Source organism: Eptatretus burgeri, chromosome 17 (genome assembly GCF_056783735.1).
Source record: "Eptatretus burgeri isolate ZD-2024b chromosome 17, Ebu_testis_v1, whole genome shotgun sequence".
Taxonomy (NCBI): Eukaryota; Metazoa; Chordata; class Myxini; order Myxiniformes; family Myxinidae; genus Eptatretus; species Eptatretus burgeri.
The window spans coordinates 43,169,471-43,186,180 of NC_140977.1; the positions used below are offsets into that span (position 1 = coordinate 43,169,471).

The window sequence follows — 16,710 nt, forward strand, 5'->3', positions numbered from 1 at the left end:
TCGAGGTGCTTCTACTTGCACGTGTAGACGCACGCAAAATGGCGCCAAGCCGCCCTCTAACAACGGGACAAATGTACATCAGGCAATTCGTGAGCGGTATTCAACACCAAGGCTCAGAGACCCCGTGCAGCTTTTGTCAACCGTCCTGCCAATACGCTGTTTGCGTAATGGTGTCGTCCCCTTTGGTGACGAACACACAAGGGTGAGGAGAGATTTGAGGGAGAAGGGGGAGGGGTGGGGGGATTTGAGGGACAAGGGTGGGGGGATTTGAGGGACAAGGGTGAGGGGAGAGATTTGAGGGAGAATGGGGAGGAGGAGAGATTTGAGGGACAAGGATGAAGGGGGGAGATTTGAGGGACAAGGGTGAGTGCGGGGGGGGGGAGATTTGAGGAATAAGGGTGAGGGGAGGGAGATTTGAGGGTGGGGTAAATTTTTTTATTATTTATTTCTTTATTTTGGTTAATGTTTTATGTTGATGGCTTCAGTCATGGATTCAATCATCCTCATCGAGGCGAAGCCTCAAATAATTATAAGAACTGCATTGATAGAAAAGTAAGGAAAGAGAATAGCCTAAGAGTTTCTGATAAAGTAAAAAATCTGCTTTTTGAAAAGGGGAAGGTCATAAGTGTTTGGGAAGAGATGAGAAGGTTAAGAGTTCCAGAGTTTGGCAGTGGAAGGGACGAAACAAACATCATCATGGCCCACCCTTGAATTGCCAATGGGCAAACAATAATCATGTGAAGTCGTGACTTGTCGAGGATTCCTTGGTCTCGCTAATAGTGGAGGTACACAAACAGCAAGTTCTTGCGAGCAGGCACCGAAGTAATATCTGTCGAAAAGAGAAAGAGACCCGATCATGCGGCGAAATTTGAGCGGGTCGAGTTTTGAGGTCACATTGCTGGAGTTCACAAGTCGAATAACTTTGGATTAAATTCTGTCCAGTGTGTTCGTGGAGCTGGAACCTCCCCAGATGTGAGGGCAGTACTCCATACAATGACGAATCAATCTTTTATATCTTTGGAGCAACTGTACAGAGGAGAAGCTTCATCAACATCTGAACAGGACTCCTTATTTCTTCAAGGCAGACTTAGCTATTTGAGTAATATGTGTATTCCAGGATAAATATCATGTTAGAGTAATACCTGGTAGGTTTATTGTATCACATGGTGTAATTGTGGAGCTTTCAAAGGAGATTGGAGAGTTGAGAGGAGTTTTAGAGAGAGAAATGAGAAGAAATTGAGTTTTTGAAACCTTAAACTTAACTTGATTACATGTGCCCCACTAGGAGATCTTGTCCAAATCCGAATTTAAAGAGGTGGCTGTGATGAAACGAGATGTCGATGGAGTGAGTGAAGATGGGGCAGATGTGAAAGACATTGAGGAATGTCATGTTGAGTCGTCAGCATACTAGTGCATTTGGTTATTTGTGGAAGAAAGAAGGTCATTCATAAAAAGAAGGAAGAGTGTTGGGGACAGAACGGAACCCTGAGGTTCACCGCTGTTGATGGGGAAGAGGGAGATGATGAACCATCAACAATTACAGAGATAGAGTGGTCGGAGAGAAAGCTCGATGTGAGAGAGCCGAGTGAAACAGGGAAGCTTGGAAATCAGACTCCGATGCCAAACTCTGTCAAAGGCTTTTGAGATATCAAGGTCAACAACAAAGGATTCCCCATCATCTCTCAAAGAGGCCCCGACATTCATAATGTAAGAAAGGATATCACCTGTAGATCTTGCCTTGCGAAAGCCATGTTGGTGGTCCCCAAACCAAAAGTAAAACTCGATAGACTCCGCTAATTTGAGAAATCAGTAAGAGCAGACCTGGTCTGCTCTTGCTTAACACACACACACACACACACACACACACACACACACACACACACACACACACACACACACACACACACAATTATACTAGCAGGGGTATTCGGCAGTGCCGTGCAACGTCGAGTTCCTCTCCCCACCCCACCCCACTCCTTGAGGGCCGAATTCATCGATATGGTTGAAATAATGATGCTATAGATGTTTATCCTCATTGCCATGTCATGAATCTGGGGTGTATTCAGTTACCAAGTTTCTTGCAGAGCACTTGCCAAGTGGCTTAAGCACTCAAACAAGCACTCCATAAGGAACGGCTGGCTTGGCAATTTCTCGCTCGCTGCTTGGTAACAACGCACCACTGGACATCTCAACGGCATCCAGTGCATGAATATTTTCGTTGTGATGAAAACGTACCTTGTTCAGACCCACACATCCACCCATAGACACAAACTCAGCTTTATATATTAGATATTGTCACGATGCTGGTTGTTACGTTAATCCCCCGACCCAATTTGTGTTGACGGGCGGTTAACACCGCCAGGCTGGATAACCGAGCAGTCTTCCTTAGGAGGCGGACATGTTGATCCTCGGAGATTATAACTCGCGTGGGAGGGGAAGGGTGTGTCACTGGCAGAGCAACGGAGGCACAAATGGATGCACAGGGCTGGTTATACTCGAATCCCCCGACAAATACACGGACACAGCAACTTAAAATAAACACGGGAATTTAATGACAATATAAATATTTACAAGGAACAATAATGAGAATATAATAATAATAATAATAATAATAATAATATAGGTGGTAAATTAATCCGAAAGTCTAAATTGAGGCACCTCTACACACAGACTTGAATACAGACAAGGGGAAACAAACTCAAAGAAAACCCTTCCTTTATTCTGGCACTTCGCTTGATCCAGAGATGGTCTTTATGGAACGTGGAATTGAGGTGCTTCTATTGGCACGTGCAGATGCACGCAAAATGGCGCCAAGCTGCTCTCTCGCAGCCGGAACGTTCGTCAGGCAATTCATGAGTGGTATTCAACACCAAGGCTCACCAACCATCGTGCAGCCTCTTCGGCGATTGCGCCTGCCGATACGCTCTTTGCAGAATCGTGCTGTCCCCTTCGGTGGATAACACGAGGTTCCGAGGTCCGTCCCACATGACTCGCCAAGAGTCGATGGCCAACGTCTTGCTCGGTATGTGAGCCAAATCTCCTCGGCATGAATACGAGAATCATGGCATCCTCTTCATGCGTCGAAGGAAAGCCAGCCGTGAAGCCCTGTTCTTACAGGCCATCTCTGAGCTGCGTTCTTTCTCGACCGTATGCATCCCTCACTCTGCACTCATGTGTTCCTCCTTATCTCTCCTGACGTCACCGAACAACCGTCCCCTCTCCGGGGGACGTGGCTTGCTCGCATGAAACGCGGGAAGGTGGGGATTCTCATCTGTTCGGCACTCCTGCCTCGCTTCTGACGTCATGCCCATCAGTCATCAGCCTCGGGGGCGTGACCGCCCACCGTCACCCTTGGAGGCGGGGCTTCTTCCTACTTTGTCATCCAGCTTGGTTGTAATGGTCCATTGTTGGTTTGTGATATGAAAAACATAAGGAAAAGTCACAGATGGGCGGTCACATACTGGGGGAACTTAGCCTTAATCCACATCTAATTAATACCACACCACCACCCCCTCCCCCCCCCGTGTGGTGACACGTAACACTTAAGCTCAGTTTCCCTACTTAATTACATTGAGACGTCTCCGACTCGTCCACGAACCAAAGAACTCTATTCAATCCTAACTTTCCTCTAAAATTCCTCCATCTACCCCCACAACTGCAACAATTTATGACTTTATTAATTATATACACTTGTGTGTTGACAAATAATGAAACGTTGGCATGTCGGACTGTTGCGAGTATCTCATTTGTATAACCTTTTGAACTGCCCTTGGTCAACGTTTTTGCAGCGAATTATTTTCTTTTCTTTCTTTTTTTTTATGTACCCCATGCCCCCTTCCTCCCCCAGTGTTAAGTAACAAGGTGTCGGGAAAGGACAGCGACATGCCGGTTCCAACGCCCACACCAACGCCTCCGACCGCTGAGTCTCCATCTGAAAATGGTCAGTCCAGTCATTCAGTTTCTTTCCATATTTTGCTGTATCATTGGCTGAACATCGGGCTTACGCATGTCTCGCTTGGTGTGACGGCTTATCGTGATTGTTGCTTCCGCGCTTGCTGACCGTCTTGCTACATGAGGGGACTCGTGCTGTCACTGTCTGGTTTCGTGGGTTTTGAGCTTGACTGGCTGACAGTGACCAGACAGTTATGTCAACAGTGACCACCTCATTATCAACTGGTGTAACGCGGCTCTCCGCGCCTCCCCAGGGGAGAAGAGGGAGGAGAAACACAACATTCCAGCCTACAAGAAAGAGGAACATAAAGAAAAGGAGGATGCAGACGAGAGTGTCGGTGATGATTTTGAAGAGGAGGAAGTGGATGAAGAGTTTAAACGAGAGGCCGAACAGCTCCTGAATGAAGAGTGGGCAGCTGATAGTCTGGGTGCAAAAACAGATGAAACAGCACAAAAAAGTAAAAATCAGGAAGAAAGATCGACATTACATGTAGCTGATGAGGATGAATCACCACTAGAGACTGAAGGCATTCTGGGTAATGCAGATTGGGAAATGCAGTCTGATGATGAAGAAGAAACTGAAGAAGAGCATGCGGAAAGGGAGCAGACAGAGCATGCAGCGAGAGCAAGGGAACAGGCAGAGCATAGGGACAGGGAACATGTGCGTATTGCAAGGGAGAAGCAGCATGTAGATCATATGGCAAGAGAGAGGGAGAGGGAACATGCGGAGAAGGAACGGGTGGAGAGGGAGCGCGTGGAGAGGGAGCGCGCGGAGAGGGAGCGCGCGGAGAAGGAACGGGTGGAGAGGGAGCGTGCGGAGAGGGAGCGCGCGGAGAAGGAACGGGTGGAGAGGGAGCGCGCGGAGAAGGAACGGGTGGAGAGGGAGCGCGCGGAGAAGGAACGCGTGGAGAGGGAGCGTGCGGAGAGGGAGCGCGCGGAGAAGGAACGGGCGGAGAGGGAGCGCGCGGAGAAGGAACGGGCGGAGAGGGAGCGCGCGGAGAAGGAACGGGCGGAGAGGGAGCGCGCGGAGAAGGAACGGGTGGAGAGGGAGCGCGCGGAGAAGGAACGGGCGGAGAAGGAACGGGCGGAGAAGGAACGGGCGGAGAAGGAACGGGCGGAGAAGGAACGGGCGGAGAAGGAACGGGCGGAGAGGGAGCGCGTGGAGAGGGAATGGGCGGAGAGGGAGCGGGCGGAGAGGGAGCGGGCGGAGAGGGAGCGCGCGGAGAAGGAACGGGCTGAGAGGGAGCGTGCGGAGAAGGAACGGGCTGAGAGGGAGCGCGTGGAGAAGGAATGGGCGGAGAGGGAGCGCGTGGAGAAGGAACGGGCGGAGCGTGTGGAAAGGGAAAGGGAAAAGGAACAGGCAGAGCGTGTGGAAAGGGAAAAGGAACAGGCAGAGCGTGTGGTAAAAGAGAGGGAGCAGAGGGAGAGAGAGCAGGCGCAGCGGGCAGCGCAAGAACGAGAAGAGCTTGAAGCAAGGAAGCACGAGGCAACAGAGAAAGCACGGAGATCTGCGGAGGCAGCTAATGGTGAGTTGCTGTGTTTGAGGTCATGATGAGGCTGAAGGATGAGAAGAAAAGGGATGAAGTGGCATTGCATAATAATTTTGCAAACATTTGTTGTGTGTGTGCAGAGGAAGCAGGCCATGTGGAAGGGATTCAGCCAGCTGACCTCCATGATAAACGAACTGGTAAGCACAAGATTTATATGTCCACGAGTACCCATACATGCGCACACGTGTGTTTCACATTACGTTAAGGTGGTTGGGATTATTCATTTCCTGCAGACTAAGAGACTAAACCAACTAAACCAATAAATTGTTCCACGTACTGTACTAATTGTGTATAACCAGTAAAGAGCATTCATGTATTACTACACCCGACAAACAGGTTGACAACAGCTGTCACTCACTGCTGATTTGAAATTAATTTAATGCTGGTTTGACAAATTGGAACATTTCGTTCAACTCTGACATCTCACAGCATCACTCTGTCCATGCTGTAGGGATTGTCAAATGTACCTACCGATCGGTTTCCTTGGTCACCAACTGGAAGAGTTTCGAGCTCTTCAACATCGAGTCCACAACCTCTCTTCGGCTGATCATGTTGCAGAAATTGTTCCAAAGCGAGCCGTGGATCGAGGATCCACCATCGGTCTACCAAGTCATTCCTCAACAAAAATAGAACGACTGTTTTGCTCTGACCAAGATTTAACGTCTGAAATGTCAACTTCTCCTTGCTTCCCGTGACGGTGATCATACCTCGATCGTCATCCTGTCTCTTTCATCCCTCCAGGTCTATTGCTGTTGCAATGCAGATTGGTAAGTGGCCTCTATGCCAATCCTTCAACAAGCAAGAGACTCTCTCTTTCCCTCTTCCTCTTCTCAGATTTTTCTTCCAACTATGACTCCACCGTCACCAATTTGCCTTTTCACATTGTCACCTCGCATTTCCATGAACATGGATCTCCTGTGTACATGCAGAGAAGAAGAAGCAGACATATCCTCAGGAATCATTTCATCCATGACTCACAAACTTGATTTTAAAAAAGATGGCATGAAGTGAAGCTTGTGCAGAACGGTGTCGACGTGACCTCATTCTGCACGTGACCGTGTGTGCTATCCCAGGTTCCTCCTGATGACTCCCATCTTTGCTCTCTGCCTTTGCGGGTTCCTTCTTGGTGTTCCGTTTCATGAGGTACATTTGTCTCGTCAAGTTCACCTTGATCAGTGGTATTTAAGTGGTTTGTTGTATCGAAGTTTGTCTCGTCACATTTTGATGGCATTCCTTGGTGAGTCGTGCAAACAAAAAAAAAGAAAAAAAATCAAACCGCAAAATTGCTTGTGTATTTCTCTCTGCGTTTCCGGCACGTATCCCTAAAAAACAAAAACAAATTGGGATCTCCAAAAACATGCCTGTCATGCAACACCCCCTTCACCAGTGATCGAGGATGTGTGTGGAAAATAGTTTCATCTGACAGGTGAGCTGCAGGTGAGTAGAAAATGGCCGCCCTAATCTCACTCTTTTGTCTTTACCCCCTCCCTTGTCTCTCCCTCTTCCAGGTGCTTAGCACATTGCTCTCTCTCTCTCTCTCTCCCCATCCTTGTGCTCGAAACATCGTCTCAAGAACAGACCGAGGGGGAAGCTGGGAGAAGAAGGTTGGAGCATGGGGTGCCTTGGTTTATTGGCTGGTGGGATGACAGCCGATGGGATTTAATGTAACGGAGATTTGGATCGACATTTGGGTGGTGAACGGTGGATATTTTTGACTCGACCCTCCCCTCATCCCATCACCACCTCACTTGAACCCACTTCTCCTCCAACTTTGCTTTGTCAGTCCTGGTTCATTCATTTGAAGCAGGGAGGTGAGATTTTTCGAATAGTTAACATTTACGGGTCGCCCACGGTGTTCACCTGTCGGGTCGTTAAGTCGCCTCGTGGTTTCTTGAGAATGGGCAGCTGGCAAGTCGAGCTGAAATGTCAGGTAGAAAATTTAATTGTTGAAACTGCTAATTAAGTGTGCACACACACACACACACACACACACCCACACCCACACCCGATTGATTGTTTTTATCTGCTTCGAGGCTGCATCACAGTTAACATGAACTTGAGTTTAAAAAAAACAAACAAACAAAAAAACATTCTGGGGGTAAATCGACCATTTGCTTCCACATTGCAAGCGGATCGCCGGTTACGTAGAGAGCCGTTGCCAAGCTCGAGGTGAAAGTGAATGTGTAGCCTTTGTTTTATTCCCGACCACTACTCCTACCTGAGGCTGGGGGTTTTGAGTGGTTACAGGTGAACTTGACCAGCAGTAATCTGCCAGCTTGGAGCTCGCTTGTTGTACCATAATTGGCTTGGTGCATCTCACATCCCATGTTCTACCTACTGTGGTGTTAATTTTAATTTTCTTTTGGTTTTTTTTTTTTTTTTTTTTTTTTACTCGTTTTTAGTGATTCCTAAAATCTACCCGTATGTGAAAACCTCCTCACCTTTGGCCCCAACCCACGGCACCTTGAGCCAGACCGAATTTCCAGTCTCTGCCACACCTTTGTACAGAGTGCAGCTGCCACAATGTGGCAGAGAGCAATAAAAAAAAAACCAACAATGACATTCGGCTGACTCGTCACACTTGCATTGAAGAAATTCGAGATCCCGCGGTGTATTTTACCCCACATGCGAAGCGCACAGCGGGGTAAAGCAATTTGTTCATTTTGTGTCTGCAGATGTCAGGTTGTGATGGATTAATTAAAATTGAATGTTAGATTTGGAAATGTGGAGGATACGAATTGGACCACGAACCGACAGTTTAAGCAGTACCTGTACTTTAGCTGTGAATTTGGCAAATTGCACGGAATCCCATCCCAACCACGCAAGCACAGAGTAACGTAATGTTTTTATTCTGACGGTCAAACAAAAATTCAGATGTCCAGGGACAACTAATTCCGTGTTAAATAAGGTGGTGTAAAAGATGGTACATCAACGGTGGTAAACTGATGGGAAAAAAAAATCCCTGCAGTCTTTAAAACTTGTAACCTCATTCACCTTCGGTGGCGGAGGTTACGTTTTCACCCCTTTCCGTTTGTCTGTCTGTCTGTACAGGATAACTGAAAAGTTGTGGATGGATCCGGATGGAATTTTGTGGACAGGTTGGGTGTGTGACAAGGACGGACCGATTCGATTTTGGTGAAGATCCAGATCGGGCTCCGATGATAAATATATATTTTTTTTAAGTGATTCTTCACCATTGAGAGATGGGGGCAAAAACAATACATGGCAAGATATCTCAAAAAGTTGTGGATGGAGTTGGATGAAACGTGGTGGACACGTTGGGTGTGTAACGAGGGAGAATTGATTCGATTTTGGTGAAGATCTGAATCGAGATCTGAGTTGTGTTAATTTTCAAGTGATTCTTCACTGAAGAGAGATGAGGCCAACAACGATAAAGAGCCTGACAAGTCTGGAGACGGCGATGGTTCACGAGCAATGTACACGGTTCGCCTTTTTAATTTTTTGACCTTCGAGGGGACGCCACGGGCAAACTGGCAGGAATCGGGGGGGAAAACCGTAAATGATGAAAGTTTTATTCCTCGAAGAGCACGGGGCATACCAACTTTCATTCGAAACAGTTGAAAACCCTCGGAGCTCGATGCCCAATTTATTGATTTTTTTTGGACATTTTCTAAGTTCGTGACCTTGTGACCTTGACCTTGGGATGAAAATGAAAAATCGAGCTCCGTGGGGCTATGCAGGTGCCATTGGGCTAACCAAATACCGAAACCCCTGTCAGATTCAACAAACCCCTCGGAGAAGATGCAAATTGAAATCGGCGACCCCCTAAAAACACGTTTTTTGGGCGTGGATCCGCCCATAATGGGCGCAGCACGCCCGTTCTCAGGAAAACACAACTAGATTATGATATAAACCTCCCACCCAAATTTTATCAGGATCGGATCAAAACCCACGGAGCTTTGCTCGGGACAGACAGACAGACAGACAGACACACACACCCATAACGAATATAGTGGTCACTTACTGACTCGTGAACCAATATTTACCCCCACCACTGAGGGTGAAGGAGGTTGTTTCACCCCTTTGTCTGTTTGTGGACAGGATATCTCAAAAAGTTGTGGATGGATCCGGAGGAGATTTTGTGGACAGGTTGGTTGTGTAACAAGGACGAACTGATTAGATTTTGGTGAAGATCCGGATCCGACTACTAGAATTTTTAAAGTTCCTTCACCAGTGAGAGACGGGGCTAAACTAATATCTTCTTCTTCTTTCGGCTGCTCCCGTTAGGGGTCGCCACAGCGGATCAACCGTATGATCCGCATAGTGATTTGGCACATGTTTTACGCCGGATGCCCTTCCTGACGCAACCCTGGTCGCCTCTTACGACACAGGGATATGGTACACCTATTTTAACCGGGGTATACACCGGCCCAGTATACTGGTACTCATTTCGCCGACCTCGGAAGGATGACAGGCTGAGTCAACCCCCTGGTGTATTAATTCAGTGGCTCAACGGGGCTTGAACTCAGAACCTTTTGGATCCCAAGCCGCTGTCCTAACCACTGCGCCAACACCAGGCTTCGGGGCTAAACTAATATATAGCACGATATCTCAAAAATGTATTGAGCTAGATATGTTCTCGTGGATCAGGCATTACGTGGTGAAGGTAGGTGCTCCATCGCATGCCCTTCGTTTAAATTTAATTATCAAGCTTAAATACTACAACACAAATCACCTTGTTGGCACTTCCAAAAACCTCCAGTTGAGTAGTACTTTGGTCAAGATGGCATAATATTTAGTGAATCAAATTTGCTACTCGTATACTGTTGTGGAATATCGACATTCACAAAATTGAGGGCTGGTCAAAAAACAGCAATTTTGTTTGCAGTATTGAGTTCAGCATCATTTGTTAAAATGTGAGCTCTCTCTGATGGAAATGGAAGATAGATTTTGTTGTTTTTTTTTAAACAATTTTTGAAGGGGGAGTAGTTTATTCCTCACCAAAAACAAGATAGGCTGAACTCCATGATATCAACCAGAATCTTTGCCTGAAACCTTTTCTTCTTGGATAAATGATCGAGGCTCATGGAAGGGAGGGAGCAAGGGATATCAACAGTGAGGTCATGAACAAGCTGAATGAAATGGAAAGGGGATGAATCAGAAAATGAACAAATCAACAAAAGAAGAGGTTTGGGGGGGGGGAGGAAGGAATTTGAATTACAATAACCAGAAAACAAGGGAGTGCTTGGAAATGAGGTCATTTGGGGTAGAAAAGACCATGAGTATGGATGGGGGATAACCTGAGGTCGTGGTGAACAGCTGTCTACTGGAGGGAAGAATGGGACGGAACAGACTCGGGCAGCCGATTCCACAGGAAAGAGAAACGAGTGAAGGTGAAACGGTAAGACTAGATTTTGGTAAGAGGGTTTTTTTGTGTCTCATTATTATTTGTATTCAACGGAACGCTGAAGAAAGGAATTAAAGTGAGGGTGGTGGATAATGGGTCAGGTTTAGTGGCCTGAAAGTTTTCACATTTTGATGCCACCTGAGCTTATTTCATGATGTTTTCAAATCAAACTTAATATCTAGTTTTCATAAACTTACTCCAAAGTTATGAAGCTTAAAAATGCGAATAAAAGTCAGATTAACAGAAATCAGATGATTCTCAGTTATTAGTTTTCAAACCCTTTTCCTAAATAACCATAAATCATTTGAGTAAATTATTTGTTTGAAATGTTATAAAATAAGTATAATAGGATTCACCTGTGTACAATCGGTGGTTTAACTTAATAATTAATCTTCCCCACTTATGGAAGAAGTTCGACGGTGCAACTCACTTGGTCAACCAACAAGGCAAACATGAAGAACAAGGAGCTTTTCAAAGAAGCCAGACATAAAGTGGTAGAGAAGCACCGTTCAGGAGAGGGTTATAAGAAGATTTCAGTCACTCGTTAATCCCTTTGAGTCGGTGAAATCCATTAAAGAAGTGGAAGAGATATCATACCACTCAGACTCTACCCAGATCAGGTTGAACATTCAAACTCAGCAGCCGGGCAAGCAGGACACTGGTTCGGGATGTCACTGTAAATCCACCAATGACTTTGAAAGATCTGCAAGGCTCTATGTCCGAGATGGGGGTCAGTGTTCATCAATCAACAATATCACGTTCCCGTCACAAAGCTGGCCTCCATGGACAGTTGGCAAGAAAGAAGCCATTACTGAAAAAGATGCAGCGAGAAGCTCTTATGGAGTTTGCGAAAAAATCATCTTCATGATACTGCAGGTATGTGGAGAAATGTTTTGAGATCAGATGAGACACAAATTGAACTTTTTGGTCTAAATTCAAAGCGTTACATTTGGTGCAAGCCGAACACTGCACATCACCCAGTCAACACCATCCCAACTGTCAAGCATCGTGGTGGCAGCATCATGTTATGGGGCTGTTTTTCATCAGGAGGGACTGGCAAGCTTGTCAGGAGAGAAGGGACAATCGACGATGCGAAGTACCTGAGAATCCTTGATGAAAACCTGCTCGAGTCAGCCATGAATATGAAACTGTAGGAGATTCACGTTTCAGCTGGACATTGATCTGAAGCACAAAGCAAAAGCCACACTGGAGTGGCTGAATAAGTATAAAATGAATGTGCTTGAGTGGCCCACAGTCCTGACTTGAAACCAAATGAACATTTATGGTGAGGTTTGAAGATTGGAGTCCATTGATCCCCATTAAACTTGGCGGAGTGAGAAATCTTCACATGAATATTGGGTAAAGATTTTACCATCTTAGTGTACAAAGCTCGAAGAGACCGAGCCAAAGACTCATCGCAGTCATTGCTGCAAAAGGTGCTTCCACCACATACTGATGACCTCAGGGGTTGAATGGTTTTGCAACCAGTGAATTTTGATTTGTACATGTGTTTTTTTTGTTGTTGCAGGTATTCCTGACATGTAACCTCCTTCAACTATAACAGTTTAGTTTGATCTCTTCAGTGATAAATAAAAGTTCATTTGGAAAAAATAATAATGACGTTTCCACATAATTCATCTAAATGCGGCATTGGTGGTGAATAATTTTGCAGTCCATTATAATTGGAGACAGCGTGGGTACAAGAAACTGGAGTGGGAGGGAAGGGGAGGTATTGGGATGAAACGGCTCGGCCTGAGACGGGATCAAAATAAATAAAAACCGATAATACAACAAAAAATCAACGGCAACCCAAAAGTACGACGATTACTTGGCTTTTTGAAAGCAGATATCTCAGAGGACCAAGAGAAGTGACCATGACCAGGTCCTCAAACGCAAATCAAACCGAATGCTAAAACCAACGAGAAGGGCACTCGGTAGAGCGCATACCTCCGCCAGGCTGATTCGTTTACGTTTTGTATCCCACTGATGGGTGGGATTTGGATTTGAACTAAAATTTAATCAGCTTGTTCTCGTCACCGATCCAACTCATTCACCAAGTTTCGCCAGAATCCATCCACACCTTTGAGATATCCTGCTGGACGTCGTTTTTTTTTAGCCCCGTCGCTCAATGGTGAAAAAAAAAAAAATCGCTTTAAAAATTCTCGGATGCAGATTTTCACCAAAATCTCATCATTGTGTCTATGTCACATGTGCAAGCTCTCCACCAAATTTCATCAGGTCGAGATGTTTTGTTCACAGATAGATGGGTGAAAACAACCTCCATCCACCTTTGGTGGCAGAATTAATTAATTAATATAAATGCCGTTCTCACCGTGGCCAAAACTCCACGGGCCATCATTGCATACGAAGCTTTGAACACAAAAAAAAAATCTGTTAGTTGAACATCTGCTTGTCTTGGGCAAGTAACTGAGCATATGACAACAAATCTCAAAGTTGCAAGATTTAAAAACAAGAAAAAGAGCAATCAGAGATTGCAGACCCTCACCAAGACTTCTTTTGAGTGGTGTATTTTTGTAGGTTTTAGGGTCAATCCAATATGGCTGCCAACCATATGACCTATGATGTGTGTAAGTGAACCTTTTGTTCCTCATGGACAGGTGGTCATACATATAAAATTTCGCCTCAATCTGTTCAGCCACTTCAGAGAAGTGGTTGGATGTGGCGTTCTACATATGCAATTTGACATCATAACGAGGGCACCTATGACATTAAAAAAAAATAAAAAAAATCACATACATTCCCCATGAGGAGTACTTGCCGTGTGCCAAGTTTCAATTTTTTTCCTTGATGTGGCTTCAGACACAGAGGTTCAAAGTTTTTCCAATATTGCTACCACACCACGTGACCAACAACGTTATAATTATCATTACAACATTCTACCTGAGTCGTTGCACAAATGGTGAAAAATTCGTCTCTATCTGACAGGCGGTTGTGGAGAAAAACACGAAAGTTCTGTGCAGACGAACAAATGGACCGAAATGCGATACCCTCTTCTTTGGCGAGGGAAACAACAAAAGGTCACATGGGAAAGGACCAGCCTTTGTGAATACCCCAACTCTGTCGAAACAAGTATACACTCCTGGAGAAGACGCACCCTTGGGGTTATTGCAATTCCATTTAAACACCATCGTGCTTAAGTGAACCGAGAAAATTGTAAAGAATACTTTATTCTTAGAAAAAAAAAAAAAAAGCAATCGTAACCAACCCAGACATGTTTATCTTATGGTCTTTTTGTAAATACTGCACACTTAAGGATAACCATCTACACAGCCAAACATACAGCACAGAATAAGGTGGAATCATATTATAGTGTGTGGGAGAGAAGCTTAAAAGCACAAATGGAGAAGTGCAAACTTAAATGTCAAACAAAAAGTAGAGTTTAAACCTAAAAGGACACCCATGAGGCAACATCTACTTTTCCTTTCAGGAAAGACAAAAAAAAAATTTAAAACCTCAGCAAACGAATTGCAAACTTTTTGCAAATAAAATTAACATGTACAAGAAACTGTGGTTTCTTTCAACCCCCCTGGGGTAATCTATCCCACCTGGGTATTGGTGTTCCATTGTAAGTGGGTAAAAATATGCATCGTAAAGCAGGGGGCTGATGGTGAACCCAGGCTATATAATTGGTGGGCAAGGCAAAACGAGCCCGGCCCCCTCAAAGGGAGGCACGGCAAGAGCCGAGCCGAGCCTCCACGAAGGGTGAGGCACTGCGAAATGAGCCGAGACGCCACAGATGGGGAGGCACAAGACCAACCAGGCCGCCATGGACGGGGAGGCATGACAAGACCAGCCAGGCCACCACGGACGGGGAGGCACGGAAAAACCGAGGCTGCCATGAATGAGGAGGCACGGCAAGACCAGCCAGGCTGCCGTGGACGGGGAGGCACGGGAAGACCAGCCAGGCCGCCACGGACAGGGAGTATCGGCAAGACGAGCCGGGCAACCACGAACAAGGAAGCACAAGACGAACCAGGCCGCCACAACGAGAGATGCACGGCAAGACGAGCCGGACCACCACGAAGAGGGAAGCACGGCAAGACAAGCTCAGCATCCACATACGGTGTGGCACGGCAAGGCAAGATAAAATGAGCTTCCAGAAGTGGAAGCAAGACAAGCCAATAAAAACCAAGATTAATGACAGGCTGTGACCGAGTGCATTATAATCCATGAAAACGTGGCCCTGGTGTGGCGATGATGTCTCCATATGGCTCAAGCTGTTGCAGCTCAATGGCTTGCTGCTTTTTCAGCACGAGGTAGCTGTAAAAGTTTGCCGTGGCCTTCTTGCGATTGTGATGTCTGCAGAGGTCCAACAGGCTGACAGAATCTGCTCCCGTCTTGGCCAGCACACGCTGAGGAAATGGAAGGGGGGGGGGGAAATCAAATTTGTATCAAATCATGAAACTTTGCAGGGTGTTATTGTTCTGACTTGTCAACTTCAACAAACTGGCCATAGCACATGCCATGTCCTTCTGCTTCAGAAAAAGAAAAATTGTTTCGAGGGATATCTAAGGCTGGGAGGATGACCGAGTGGTACGCGCACTCGCCTCTGAGCTTGAATCCCAACCCAGCTAGAAACTGTTATCCCAGTGTGTCACAGGCAGGAAGATTCATCAATGTGTCTGGCGTCCCTCGGATGGACGTTAAACTGGGCATCCTGTGTTTGTCGGAAATAGATGGTGGACGTTAAAGGTGTCATTAGAAAATAGTAGGTGAGCTATCGCCGGCACCAAGGCCAAACTACAAAATCCTGCCCTAATCTTAATCAAAAGTCAGGCCTGGCCAGTCAGTTCATGAAAGACTCAGGCCAAGCTCAGGTCAGGTCAGGTCAGGTCAGGTCAGGACAGGTATGGGAGCATGTGCCAGAACAGCGCGTCGCTGCGTCCACTTTCTGCCGGTACTCCAGGGGCCTCCGTCTGGCCTTCCCCCAGGCAGATGCCAGGCCCATCCCCATCTCCCTGAGATGCTGGTCAACCTGCTGCAACCACGAGGAACGTGGTCGGCCCATCGGCCTCCTCCACTCACGGGACTCCCTTGCTGAGAGAATCTGGTGAGCAGGATCAGCGTCAGGAAAACGAGCCACATGTCCATACAGCCGCAACTGACGCTCACGGACCATGCAGGTAACAAATCTCATCCGAGTCTCTCTCAGCAACCGCTCGTTGGACACAAAATCTGACCAGCGATAGCCAAGGATTCTCCGAAGAGACCTGGTACCAAAGGAATTAAGTCTCTGTCTCAGATCCCTGGTCAGAGTCCAAGTCTCGCATCCATAGAGCAAGACTGGAAGCACCAAGGACCTGAAGACTCGGACTTTCGTCCTCCCGCACAGGTACCGGCAGCGCCACACCCCATGATCCAGTGAATCCATGACTCCCCAGGCCCGACCCAGACGTCCATTGACCTCTGACTCACAGCCAGCAGAGACATGAATATCACTGCCAAGGTAAGTGAATCTCTCCACGACCTCAACATCCTCACCACAAACAGACACAGACAGGACAGCAGCATCTAAGATGTCATTGAAAGCCCGGATCTTAGTTTTGACCCAAGAAACCCGCAATCCCAGCGGCTCCGACTCCGCATTCAGCACCTCGAGGGCCCCCAAGAGGATATCTAAAGTCTCCGCAAAGATGACTGCATCATCTGCAAAATCAAGGTCCGAGATCTTGACATTCCCAAACGATGCACCGCAGTTTGATCTTTCCGACATCCTCCCTAAAATCCAGTCCATACAAGTGCTGAAAAGTGTGGGGGGCCAGTACACACCCCTGACTAACTCCAGTAACAACTGGAAATAAGTCAGAGATGGTACCACCA

General features: G+C 46.5%; 2 protein-coding genes across 8 annotated transcripts in view; one reads left to right on the plus strand and one right to left on the minus strand.

Moving 5' to 3' along the window:
* LOC147009910 (uncharacterized) overlaps nucleotides 1-7,908 on the plus strand; it is a 22,068-nt gene extending 14,160 nt beyond the window's left edge. For 2 of the 4 annotated variants that reach the window (XM_085862342.1, XM_085862345.1), the window contains 4 exons: nucleotides 3,848-3,940; nucleotides 4,206-5,477; nucleotides 5,582-5,638; nucleotides 7,010-7,908. In XM_085862342.1, coding sequence (XP_085718468.1) covers nucleotides 3,848-3,940; nucleotides 4,206-5,477; nucleotides 5,582-5,638; nucleotides 7,010-7,017 — 1,430 coding nt within the window. In that variant the 3' untranslated portion in view covers nucleotides 7,018-7,908. The remainder of the gene's footprint in view (nucleotides 1-3,847; nucleotides 3,941-4,205; nucleotides 5,478-5,581; nucleotides 5,639-7,009) is intronic. The other 2 variants (XM_085862344.1, XM_085862346.1) reach the window with 2 other exon arrangements.
* RAD21 (RAD21 cohesin complex component) overlaps nucleotides 7,857-16,710 on the minus strand; it is a 30,077-nt gene continuing 21,223 nt past the window's right edge. For all 4 annotated transcript variants that reach the window (XM_085862348.1, XM_085862349.1, XM_085862350.1 and 1 more), the window contains exon 14: nucleotides 7,857-15,242. In XM_085862348.1, the coding sequence (XP_085718474.1) occupies nucleotides 15,051-15,242 (192 nt within the window). In that variant the 3' untranslated portion in view covers nucleotides 7,857-15,050. The remainder of the gene's footprint in view (nucleotides 15,243-16,710) is intronic.